This window comes from Geotrypetes seraphini, chromosome 3 (assembly GCF_902459505.1).
Source record: "Geotrypetes seraphini chromosome 3, aGeoSer1.1, whole genome shotgun sequence".
Taxonomy (NCBI): domain Eukaryota; kingdom Metazoa; phylum Chordata; class Amphibia; order Gymnophiona; family Dermophiidae; genus Geotrypetes; species Geotrypetes seraphini.
Window position 1 is genome coordinate 379,827,383 of NC_047086.1, and position 12,482 is coordinate 379,839,864.

Here is a 12,482-nt window from a genome sequence, read left to right on the forward strand (position 1 = left end):
ATGTGTGAACTTTCTCTCTTTCACTATGCTTTCACCCAAAGGTGTGTATTATTTTAAAACTAGTGTCAAGAAACTGTCCCCAGATCACGCAAATCTCCCTTCTCAAACAATTCTCCCCAAATATACAAGAGAAACCAGAAATGAACTTAAACAATCAAATAAGTTTGTTGGAAAAATTAATTCAGCAAAATTACAAAGAAAAATAACTTAACTGGTTAATATGTAAACTGGAGCAAACAGATGAATTTCAAAGTCTAATCACATTTTAAAACTTGACCAAAGTCAGCTAGCTCTTACTCTAAGTTCCCCCAGCTAAAACCAAAACACTAGTTCCTCAATATTATAATTGTAATTTCAGACTATAAATTAAGTCAAAGAAATATATTACCCAAGCGTCCTTCTCTCTCTATCTCTCTGCAGCTAAGTGCTCTTTGTGGAAGGGAACCAATAGCAGCCCCCAATCCACCTCTAAAAAGTCTAAAATCCACCTCTAAAAATGTATACCATGTGGCCACATGTAAAGTCCCAAAGTTTCATGCATATGTGGCTTATGGCACAAGTCGTCTTGGCACAGTCCGTCTAAGGAGGGGGCAACTAGACAATACCAGCCACTCTTCATTTCCTGGTTTATGCCATACCTCCTGTCCTTAACATCCGATAGGTTCATACATGATCATGCATAAACCTATTTTTCCTTTCCTAGAACCTCTTGCAGGCCTAGGTCGCCCTACTCCTCATATGTAGGCATGTCATGTCATGGATAAGTCTGTTCTTCAGCCCTGTTTGTCTCATCGCATGAGTCAGCAGCTTTGGGTCCAACTTGAACATGTAATCATGCCAATTATCAGATAGTAGACCAAAGTGCACCTGCTAATTCTGAAAAACAGCCGAATTATGCCTAGCACAAGTCTGTCAGCCATTTCAGAGAGAGACAACTTCCACTTGTCTTCCATTTTAAAGTTAGCATCTGTGTCACTAATCCTGTTATCCCCAATTCATCATAGAGATAAAATAATATAATTTTTAAATTTGTTCCTTACAGCATTCCTTCAGTAGTGGCGCTGCAGCCCTCAAGGAAGGAAAGGTTTGGAAGGCTGAGGCAGTAGGATTACCAGACGTCCGGATTTTACAGGACATGTCCGGGTATCCGGATGGCTTTTCAAGACCCGGCACTTTGTCTGAGTTTTGAAATGCTTCCTTTTCATGCATGGATGCCCTCCTGATCAACAAGAATAGGCTGAGGGTGTTGGGCTAGGGGTGTGGCATAGGCATAATGGAGCGGGGATGGGTGGAACTGGTCGGGTCTATGGGTCCGGATTTTACGCAAGTAAAATCTGGTAACCCTAGTAGGGTGAGGAGGTGCAAGTGGAAGGATGCCAATCGCGGGTAGGAGAAGAGGGATCCGTGCAACTGAAGCTCCTCAGTATTGCTCTTCCAGAGAATGGTGGTGGTGGTGGTGGTGGACAGGCAATTTGGTGAAGTAGGCTCCTGGTCCATTTGAAGAACTGGTCCAACAAAAAGATGTACCTTAGCTGGGGAATTAGAACATAAGAACATAAGAAGAGCCTCTGCTGGGTCAGACCAGAGGTCCATCTTGCCCAGCAGTCTGCTCGCGCGGCGGACCAACAGGTCCAGGACCTGTGTAATAGTCCTCTATCTATACCCATCTATCCCCTTTTCCTTCATAAAATTATCCAATTCCTTCTTAAACCCTAATACCGTACTATCATGCCCTCTGGAAGCTCATTCCAGGTGTCCACCACCCGCTGGGTGAAGAAAAACTTCCTAACATTGGTTTTGAATCTGTCCCCTTCAGCTTTCCCGAATGCCCTCTCGTTCTTGTAGTTTTGAAAATTTGAAGAATCTGTCCCTCTCTACTTTCTTCATGCCCTTCATGATCTTGTAAGTCTCTATCATATCCCCTCTAATTCTCCTCTTCTCCAGGGAAAAGATCCCCAGTTTCTCCAGTCTCTCAATGTATGAAAGGTTTTCCATACCCTTTATCAAAAGTGTCGCTCTCCTCTAAACCCTCTCGAGTATCGCCATATCCTTCTTAAGGTACAGCGACCAGTAGTGGACGCAGTACTCCAGATGCGGACGCACCATCGCCTGATACAATGGCAGGATAACTTCTTTTGTCCTGGTTGTAATACCCTTCTTGATTATACCCAGCATTCTATTCGCTCTCTTAGCGGCAGCTGCGCACTGTGCCGACGGCTTCATTGTCTTGTCCACTATTACCCCCAAGTCCCGTTCTTGGGTACTCTCAGTCAATAACATCCCTCCCATCGTATAGCTGTACCTAGGGTTTCTGCTTCCCACATGCAATACTTTACATTTCTCTACATTGAACTTCATCTGCCATCTCGTCACCCATTTCCCTAGCTTGTTCAGGTCCCTTTGTAATTCTTTGCAGTCCTCTTTAGTCCGAGCAGCACTAAATAGTTTAGTGTCGTCTGCAAATTTTATTATTTCGCACTTCGTCCCTGTTTCTATATCATTTATAAATATATTGAATAGCAGCGGTCCGAGCACCGACCCCTGCGGAACACCACTCGTGACCCTCCTCCAGTCTGAGTAGTGGCCTTTCACTCCTACCCTCTGCTTCCTCCCCACCAACCAATTTCTGATCCATCTGTGTACGTCTCCTTCTACCCCATGGTTCTTCAGTTTCCGAAGTAGGGGTTCATGGGGTACCTTGTCAAAGGCTTTCTGGAAATCTAAATATATGATGTCTATGGGGTCCCCTTTGTCCATCCGTTTGTTAATTCCTTCGAAGAAGTGCAGTAAGTTCATCAGGCACGATCTCCCCTTGCAGAAGCCATGTTGGCTTGTGGTTAGAAATGCTCATCGATGCTATCTTTTATCAGCGCTTCTGCCATTTTCCCCGGAACCAAGGTCACTTCTCGATCCCTTTTTAAAGATGGGTGTAACATTGGCTATCTTCCAATCCTCCGAGATCACACCTGATTTTCAGGGATAGATTGCAAACTTGCTGTAGTAGTTCCGCTATTTCCTCCTTTAGTTCTTTCAGAACCCTTGGGTGGATTCTGTCCGGGCCCGGCGATTTGTCAGTTTTTAATTTTTCTAACTGTCTGCGTACATCTTCAAGGCTTACTTCCATGGATGTTAGTTTATCTATTTGGGCTCCTTTGAAGATTTGCTCAGGTTCCGGTATGTTGGATGTTTCATCTTTTGTAAATACAGACAAAAATAAAATGTTTAGTCTTTCCGCCACTTCTTTCTCCTCCTTCGCCACTCCCTTCCTGTCTCCGTCATCCAGCGGTCCCACCTCCTCCCTAGCCGGCTGCTTCCTTTTAACATATCTGAAGAACGGTTTGAAATTTCGTGCTTCCTTGGTTAGCCTTTCTTCATATTCTCTTTTGGCTTTTCTAACCACACGGTGACATTCTTTTTGATACTTCCTGTGCTCTTTCCAGTTCTCCTCAGTTTTGCCCTTTTCCCACTTCTTGAATGAGTTCTTCTTATCACCTATCACTTTCATCACTTCTTTGGTTATCCATGCCGGGTCTTTTGTTCGATTCTTTTTGCACCCTTTTCTGAATCTTGGTATATGTAGATTTTGCGCATCGATCACCGTGTCCTTGAATAAAGACCAGGCTTGCTCTACAGTCTGCCATTTCTTTGAGTTTCTTCCTTACCATTACTCTCATCGCTTTGTAGCTTCCTTTCTTGAAGTTAAAAGTTGTTGCTATGGTTCTCTTTCCCTTCGGTATTCCTACTTCAACTTTGAACTTGATCATATTGTGATCGCTGTTTCCCAACGGTCCCACTACTTCCACTTCCTTCGCAGGTTCTCTTAGCCCATTTAGGATTAGATCCAGAATGGCAATCCCTCTCGTCGGTTCTCTAACAAGTTGATCCATGAAGCAATCCTGTATGGCCTCCAGGAATCCGGTCTCTCTGGCGCAGTTTGAGCTTCCAAAACTCCAGTCTATCCCAGGATAGTTGAAGTCTCCCATAATAATCGTGTTGCTGCTTTTGCATTCTCACTTCATCTCGGCTTCCATTTCTTCATCGATAGCTTCAGTTTGCCCAGGTGTTCTATCAGTGCACTTCTTCTGTAGTCTCTTCTAACATCATTTGTCCCGATGTGGATCATTACTGCAGTCTCTGCTGTCTCTGCTCATTCAAGGATCTCTCCAATTTTGTCCACGATGTTCTTTGTTCTCGCTCCTGGGAGACAAGTCACTAGTCGATCCTCTCTCCCACCTGCTATGTGGCTGTCTACATTCCTTAGGATGGAGTCTCTCACTAGGATCACAGACTTTCCCTTCTTCAATTTTCGCTTCAGTCGCAGGTCTGTGTCCTTGGTGTGCTTTACTGCTTCCTCCCCTTCCTGCAGAGTTCTTCTATGGGCTTCTTCTTCCTTGGAGTCCGACTGCTCTTGTCCTCTATTCCATGCAGGTGTATCTTCGTCTTTCCTACATTGTTCTTGTTCTTTCACCCTCCTATAGGCCTCTTCGATGAACTCCTCGAGCTCCCTGACTTGTTCCTCGATGTGCCTCTCTCTCTCTGTCTCTGGGTCTTCAGCTGTCCTGAGCAGGTCTTCTGTCCTGAACGCGATGTAAAGTCCCTCCAGTTCTTGAATCCTGTACTTCAGTTGACTAACCTCTTTCTTCAGGCTTCTCAGTTCCTGACACCGACTGCATACATACGACTGCCTCCCAGAGGGGAGGTAATTGTACATATGGCAGTCCGTGCAGTACACTGGGAAGCTCATCTTCTGGATTCCCTCTGCTTCCATTGTTGTCCGCGTATTTGGAGTACTCTCTAATTAATGTACTGGTGCCTTTTGCTCGTGTGTGGGTGTGCTCTCTTCTTCCTTGTGTGTGTGTGCTCCTTCTATGCCTGCCTCCCCCTTACATTTATTGCCTGCCGCTTCCTTGTCTTACTGCTTTTTGGTTGTGTGTGCTGTCTTAGCTTTACCTTAGCAAAGGAGTCTGAGTTGTCAGCCCTTAGAGATTCTCATGACCACTTTGCAGCTCTTAAAGTGAAAAAAAGTTGGAGACCCTTGGATAGGGGCATAAGACTGTTTACACATGCAGCAGAAAATGTACAACACAGTAAGAGACCGTTTATTCTGCTAACTCGTCCTCAGGGATCAATGTGGATTACAAAAGACAAAAAGAGAGCAATAATATATGTGATATATATGCGTAGTCAGTAGAAGGAAGAAGGTGTTGATGCCCCTGTACAGGTCATTGGTGAGGCCCCACTTGGAGTATTGTGTTCAGTTTTGGAGACCGTATCTGGCGAAAGACGTAAGAAGACTTGAGGCGGTCCAGAGGAGGGCGACGAAAATGATAGGAGGCTTGCGCCAGAAGACGTATGAGGAGAGACTGGAAGCCCTGAATATGTATGCCCTAGAGGAAAGGAGGGACAGGGGAGATATGATTCAGACGTTCAAATACTTAAAGGGTATTAACGTAGAACAAAATCTTTTCCAGAGAAAGGAAAATGGTAAAACCAGAGGACATAATTTGAGGTTGAGGGGTGGTAGATTCAGGGGCAATGTTAGGAAATTCTACTTTACGGAGAGGGTGGTGGATGCCTGGAATGCGCTCCCGAGAGAGGTGGTGGAGAGTAAAACTGTGACTGAGTTCAAAGAAGCGTGGGATGAACACAGAAGATTTAGAATCAGAAAATAATATTAAATATTGAACTAAGGCCAGTTACTGGGCAGACTTGTACGGTCTGTGTCTGTGTATGGCCGTTTGGTGGAGGATGGGAAGGGGAGGGCTTCAATGGCTGGGAGGGTGTAGATGGGCTGGAGTAAGTCTTAACAGAGATTTCGGCAGTTGGAACCCAAGCATAGTACTGGGTAAAGCTTTGGATTCTTGCCCAGAAATAGCTAAGAAGAAAAAAAAAAAAAAAAAAAAAAAATTTAAATTGAATCAGGTTGGGCAGACTGGATGGACCATTCGGGTCTTTATCTGCCGTCATCTACTATGTTACTATGTTACTATGTTACTATGTGATTGTAACTAAGAGTTTGGAGGGGTATTTTCAATAGTGCGTCTAAGTCTGACTGTGCGTTTACCATTAGACGTCCAAAGTCGGATGAGGAAAAACAGCTATTTTCAAATGTCCTGGGCATCCAATTATTTTTTTCCCGAAAATCACCTACTTGGACGTCTTGGTCGACATGGCGTCTAACTTTATGCAGCATTTTCAACCGCAGGTGCATCCAAGCTCCAAGCGTCCAAATGCAGACCGTATCGACATGGGAGGGGCCAGCATGGTAATGGACTGGCCAGTCACAGATATATCAACAGAGTAGTGGGCCTCCTTAGAGGGCACTGCTGTGAACTTCACAGAGAGGCTTCCACATGTACAGTACATCTCACCAAAACTCCCTTATAATTTTTGGGTGAGCCCTCCAAAACTTCCTCCAAACCCACTATACCCACCTCTCTCCCATCCCAATAGCCCTTATGGAAGAAGAGTAGTCAATTATGTTACACGCATAACTGGCCCTATTCGATGATGCGCCTACTTTTGTCTCCATGTTTAGAACTGGACGCTATGTGCAAAGAGGATGCACTCTTTTGCAAAGAGCGCTCATTCTTTTCCAATTAGCGTGCTTATTTGAACCGTTGTGCATGCATGAACTATCAAACATATACCAGCCACTGCACAGGTGTGAATAGTATATGCAGTGCATGCCCTTTTGGGAAAAGAACACACACTCTTTCCAAAAGAGAGCACCGTCTTTGCACTTAGAACATAGAACATAGAATATGACGGCAGAAAAGGACCGACGGCCCAACAAGTCTGCCCACTCAAGAACCCTCCCTCCCAACTAGTCTGCTTACTCAAGAACCCTTCTTCCCTGGAGTATCTTTCGTTTGAGCATAACTCTGTAGTACTCCCACCTTTTGTCCCATCGACTCTAGAAGTCGAGCACACTACAGGCCTTGACCACCTGGCGGGGAAGATCATTCCATCGATCAATCACCCGTTCAGTGAAGAAGTATTTCCTGGTGTCACCATGAAATCTTCCTCCCTTAAGTTTTAGTGGATGCCCTCTTGTCGCCGTGGGACCCTTCAGAAAAAAGATTTCCTCCTCCACTTTGATGTGACCCATGATGTATTTAAATGTTTCTATCATGTCCCCCATTTCTCTGCGCTCCTCCAGAGAATATAAGCGCAGTCTGATCAGGCCCTGATTCTATAAAAAGTGCCTAAATCAGTGCAACTAGCCAATCTAAGCACCTAACTTACCACCACCACCACGTTTACCACGCCCGAAGTGCTAAATGCTCTGAGGTTGCTCAGAAGTTCATAGGAATTCTAGTAAAAAGGGGAGGGGGTTAATTTTTTAATTGGTTCACTTGGTACTGTTAATTGAACAGCGCCATTTTAAAAAAATGATTAAAAATAATGAAAAACTTAATTTGCGGCTAGGCACCATGTAGGCGTCTACACTGAGGCGCTTACCTGTGCCTACCTGAACAGTGGGCATGGTTAGGGGCGGGGTGGAATCAGTTAGACGGTGGTATTCTAGGCCAAGAAAACCCTGGCCTAATATACCAGCCCCTAAGTTGCAGATGCCTGATGGTGCCTAACCGCGATTCTATAAACGGTGCCTAACTTTGAATGACAGGCACCAAAAGTGGCCCATCTGGCGGCTCGCATTCCACGCCCGGCTCCAAGCCAGCAAGCGAGGAGCCTATTAATTTAGGAACTGTTTATAAAATCAGGCTCATAGTGCCCTCTCTCTTGAAAGACTAAAACGATTAGGGCTCTTCAGCTTGGAAAAACGACGGCTGAGGGGGGATAGGATTGAAGTCTACAAAATCCTGAGTGGAGTAGAACGGGTACAAGTGGATCAATTTTTTCACTCCGTCAAAAATTACAAAGACTAGGGGTCACTCGATGAAATTACAGGGAAATACTTATAAAACCAATTGGAGGAAATTTTTTTTTTTCATTCAGAGAATAGTTAAGCTCTGGAACGCATTGCCAGAGGTTGTGGTAAGAGCGGATAGCGTAGCTGGTTTTAAGAAAGGTTTGGACAAGTTCCTAGAGGAAAAGTACATACTCTGTTATTGAGAGACACGGGGGAAGCCACTGCTTGCTCTGTATCGGTAGCATGGAATATTGCTACTCCTTGGGTTTTAGCCAGGTACTGGTGACCTGGATTGGCCACCGTGGGAACGGGCTACTGGGCTTGATGGATCATTGGTCTGACCTAGTGAGGTTATTCTTATGTTCTTAGTGACTTTGCTCCCATGATGATAAAATGGCCAAACAAAATTTTCTGGCTGCCCATTCCTACAGAAGAAATCAATTTGGGTCACCACCCTGAGAGAGAATATTATGAGGGTGTTGGGGCTAGTCTGCTAAGGCTAGTTTCATTAATCTGACAGAAGCTACTGACTCGTGTAAACAGTCTTCCTATCTTCCAGAAGCAGTAAGGAAGGAACATCTAGTCATTATCCAAAGACAACACTTATGGGCAGGGCCGGCCTTAGGGAGAGGCAGACAGGGCAACTGCCTTGGACCCCCTCCAGCTCTAGGGGGGAGGTCCCATAATCTGGGAACCCCTTCCCCTTCTCCACACCATGGTGCAATGTCTCCCTTCCTTTCCTTCATTTTCCATGTGTAGTAAAAGGCATTTCCCTTTACAGGGGGTGTCTAGAGTTGCCATATTTGTGAAGACAAAAAAGAGGGCACATAACTATATCCCTGTGCCTACCCCACTCCCTCCTACTATCTCTAACCTCTGGGTGCTTCTTTCTATCCTTCCAACCACCCCTCCCCCCTACACACACACACAAGTGCTTCTTTCTTTCTTTTTCTCTCCTTCCAATCCCCCTCCTTCCCCGCAGGTGTTTCTCTCTCTCCTACCAACCCCTCTCCCACATGGGTGCTTCTATCTCATCTCTCCTCCCCTGTAGGTGCTTCTCTATATATATATATGCCTCTCTCATTCCATCCCCCTTCCCATAGGTGCTTCTCTCTCTTTCTCCTTCTCTCCCGCAGGTACTTCCTCTCAACACCCTCCCCCAGTAGGATCTAGTGGTATGGCCTCTCTCTCTAGCCCCCACCCCAGAGATGGGTATGCTCTCCCCTCCTCCATGCAGCAATCTTCGTACCGCCAGCAGCATCAGTGAGGTGTACCTGCTGTCTTTGGCCTTCCCCGGAAGCCTTCCCTCTGCAGCATCCCTCCTATATGGTAATAGAAAGTCGCAATTGAGAGAAGGCTTTTGCGGAAAGGCCGAAAGCAGCAGGCTCACCTCGCTGATGCTGCCAGCAGTTTAAAGACTGCAGTACGGAGAACGTAAGTGAGGAAAGGGGAAAGCCATACCCAACTCCAGGGTGGGGACTGGAGAGAGAGAGAGAGAGAGAGGCCAAAACAAGGACAAATTTTCCCAGTTCAGAAAACCATCCAGACACCTGGACAGTCCTCTAAAAAGAGGAGATATCCAGGTAAATCCAGATGTATGGCAACACTGGGTGGTGTTGGAACAGCAGTGATTCTGATTGACTGTCCTGAAACTTTTCCTCTTCTATAATCCACCCAGGTGGAAAAAGAAGTTGCACCAGAAAATTTGCCTTTCATCAGCAGCAGCGACAGTCTTCATAACTCACTGCTCTGGATGTCATTGGTCCTTCCTCCCTGCCGGTCCCACCTACTTCCTGCTTCCACAAAGGCTAGAGCTGGCAGAGAGGAAGGCCCAATGCCAGCCAGAGCAGTGAGTTGTAAAGGCTGCCTCTGATGATGATGAAAGGCAAGTTTTCCTAGGAGAGGGTGACAGAGAGAAGACTCTGAAATCTGTTGCGGTACAGTACAGTGTGAAGAGAAAGAGAAATATGTTTGACCCATGAGGGGGAGAGAAAAAGAGTAAAATAAGCTGGACATGGAGGGGGGAGATGGAGATTACTGGACCCTGGGGTGATGTGAGGGCTGGAGGGAGATGGATTGCAGGGTCCATGGGAAGGGGGCTGGAAGGAGATGGATATTGCTAGACCCTGGGATGGTAGGGGGCGGGAGGGAATTATAGATGTGCTGGACCCTGGGGTGGGAGGAGGCTGAAGAGAGACAGAGATGTTCTGGACCCTAGGATGGGAGGAAGACTAGAGAGAGATGGACATATGCTGGACCCTGGGATGGGAGGGAGACTGGATAGAGAGGGAGATGTGCTGGAATTGGGGTGGGAGGGGGACTGGAGAAAGACACAAGGAGATGTGCTGAAATTGGGGTGGAAGGGGGATTGGCATGAGACAGTGATGTGCTGGACCATAGGGGAGAGAAGCTGGAGAGAGATGGAGATGCGCTGGAATTCTAAAGTATAATTTCTTCTGGTTCAATGTTTCTGTTGCTTTTTCACTATTTACTGAAATAAATTATAACAAGCAATGGAACAACACATAATGTTCTTTATTTTCTCTCTAGGTTAATTTCTAACACTGGAATTACAATGATACCTGCTGTTTCCAATATTCAAAGTTTCCAGACTATCATACTGTAAGTTGTGTGTGTGTGTTATGCATTTTGTCGCATCAATGGCCCTGAATTTTTAACCTGTTTTTATAGATTTGTAATTCACAGTACATTTAACTTTCCCAACAGTCTGATAAGTTTTAAACATGTTTACGTAAATGTCCTCCTCCTTAACTAACGGAGGGGGGGGGGGGGGTTGAAATACAGATGAATTGCATTTCAAAGTTATTTGAGGAAAAGTCGATTGAGGATTGCATTATACATTACATAATATTTGCATGGGCTTGGGTGAATTTTCAAAGCAGAAATCTATGCATACCTCTGCTCTGAAAATGATCTTAGTGAATTTATTTGCATTCATACCTGCACTTTATGCCACACAAATTTTCTGCATTATACATGCAACATTTAAAAAAAAGGCAAAAGTAGGGGTGGCATATAGGCCTTCCAACAGTGACAAAGAGAAGGCATCAAAGATCAAGAGATTAAAAAAAACCAAAGTCACAAATGTCGGGCCTAAAAGGCAACTATGGAGATAACAGTATATTGCCAAGAGCACAAATTACAGACCAGTGGATTTGACAGAGAGCATCATTTTCAGGGTAGGTCTTAATATAAGTCCTAATCCCGGGATTCGCCGGCAACACTTCAACCTGGTCGTTCCCCCCCTCCCCCCGGCCGCTACCCTCACCCCTCACCACACAGCCGAACCCCTGCTGACCCTCCATCCTTCCCTCCCTGCCAACCGCTAGCGAGCCCTACCTTCGACCGAAGCAGCGTCAGGCCGGCAGCACTCTAAATAGGCTGCTTGGCCTTGTCCGTCGGGGATTTCACTTTGCCACGTTACTGATGATGCTACTGCGGATGAAGGTAGGGCTCGCTCGCGGTCGGCAGGGAGGGAAGGATGGAGGGTCAGCAGGGGTTCACCTGCCGGGTGAGGGAAGGGGGTGCTCAAGGGTTCTGCTGCACGAGGGATGGGAGGGAGGGGAGGAAAGATGCTGCACATGTGGGGGAGAGAAAGAAAAGAGGAAGAATTGGGGTGAAGGAGAGGGAGGGAGAGATGATCATGTGCATACCCGAAAATGAGACCTAGTGCCTTTTTGGGGCCCAAATGAATATAAGACACTGTCTTATTTTTGGGGAACACGGTAGTTCTTACATCTGTGCAATCAGCATACACAGGGCTCCTTTTACAAAGGCACGTTAGGGCCTTAACGCGCAGAACAGCGCACGCTAAAATGCCGTGTGCACCAGCTGTTAACGCCTTCATAGCCGCTACCGCCTTCGTAAAAGGAGCCCACAGTTTCTCTGTGGATATTATTTTACATGTATAAGCTAAGCACTTCAGTATATTAGATGTGTCTCCTGAAGCAGGCACTGATTGTCAAAACATAGTTTTCTGTCTAGTCCACTGGTCTGTAATTTGTGCCTCATTATATACCTGCTGGCAATAAACTGTTGTCTATATATTGCCCTTAACCAGTTATGGCGAACAACATAAAGATAGGACTTATTTTTATGTGTTTCTATTTATGCATTCAAAATTCATTATAAATGGTAACAGAAACTAATGCCACAGCTATATTTCAGTCAAGCTAGGCAGTGGAAGGAACAGACAGAATATCTAACAATCATAAGCGTGTGGAGAAAAAAGCCTCAAACTTAAGTAGCAGCATAAATACAGAAACTTCTAGCTGCCTTAAATCAGTGTTCTTCAACTGCCGATCCGCAGAAATTTCCTGCTGGTCCATGGCCGGAATGGGCCTCAGGCCTGAGGAGATCAATGCACAAAGGTCCGGGCGGCGGCTCCTACGCGTATCCTGCACCGGAACCGGCAGCCTTCTCTCTGATGTCGCAAACGTCAGAGGGAAGGCTTCCGGATGATGTGCGGGCCGCTGCACGTGTCTGTGTGCACTGATCTCAAGCCCGAGGCACGTTTCGGCCGTGGGCCGGCGGTGAGGAAGAGATGAAGTGAGGAAGAGCCACAGGGATAGGAGAGGAAATCAGA

At 45.9% G+C, this 12,482-nt stretch overlaps 1 protein-coding gene across 2 annotated transcripts in view; it reads left to right on the forward strand.

Annotated features, from left to right (window-relative positions):
* The window catches only part of FSHR (follicle stimulating hormone receptor), a 325,369-nt gene that overhangs the window by 294,913 nt on the left and 17,974 nt on the right, over nt 1-12,482 (forward strand). For both annotated transcript variants that reach the window (XM_033938362.1, XM_033938363.1), the window contains one exon: nt 10,427-10,498. In XM_033938362.1, the coding sequence (XP_033794253.1) occupies nt 10,427-10,498 (72 nt within the window). The remainder of the gene's footprint in view (nt 1-10,426; nt 10,499-12,482) is intronic.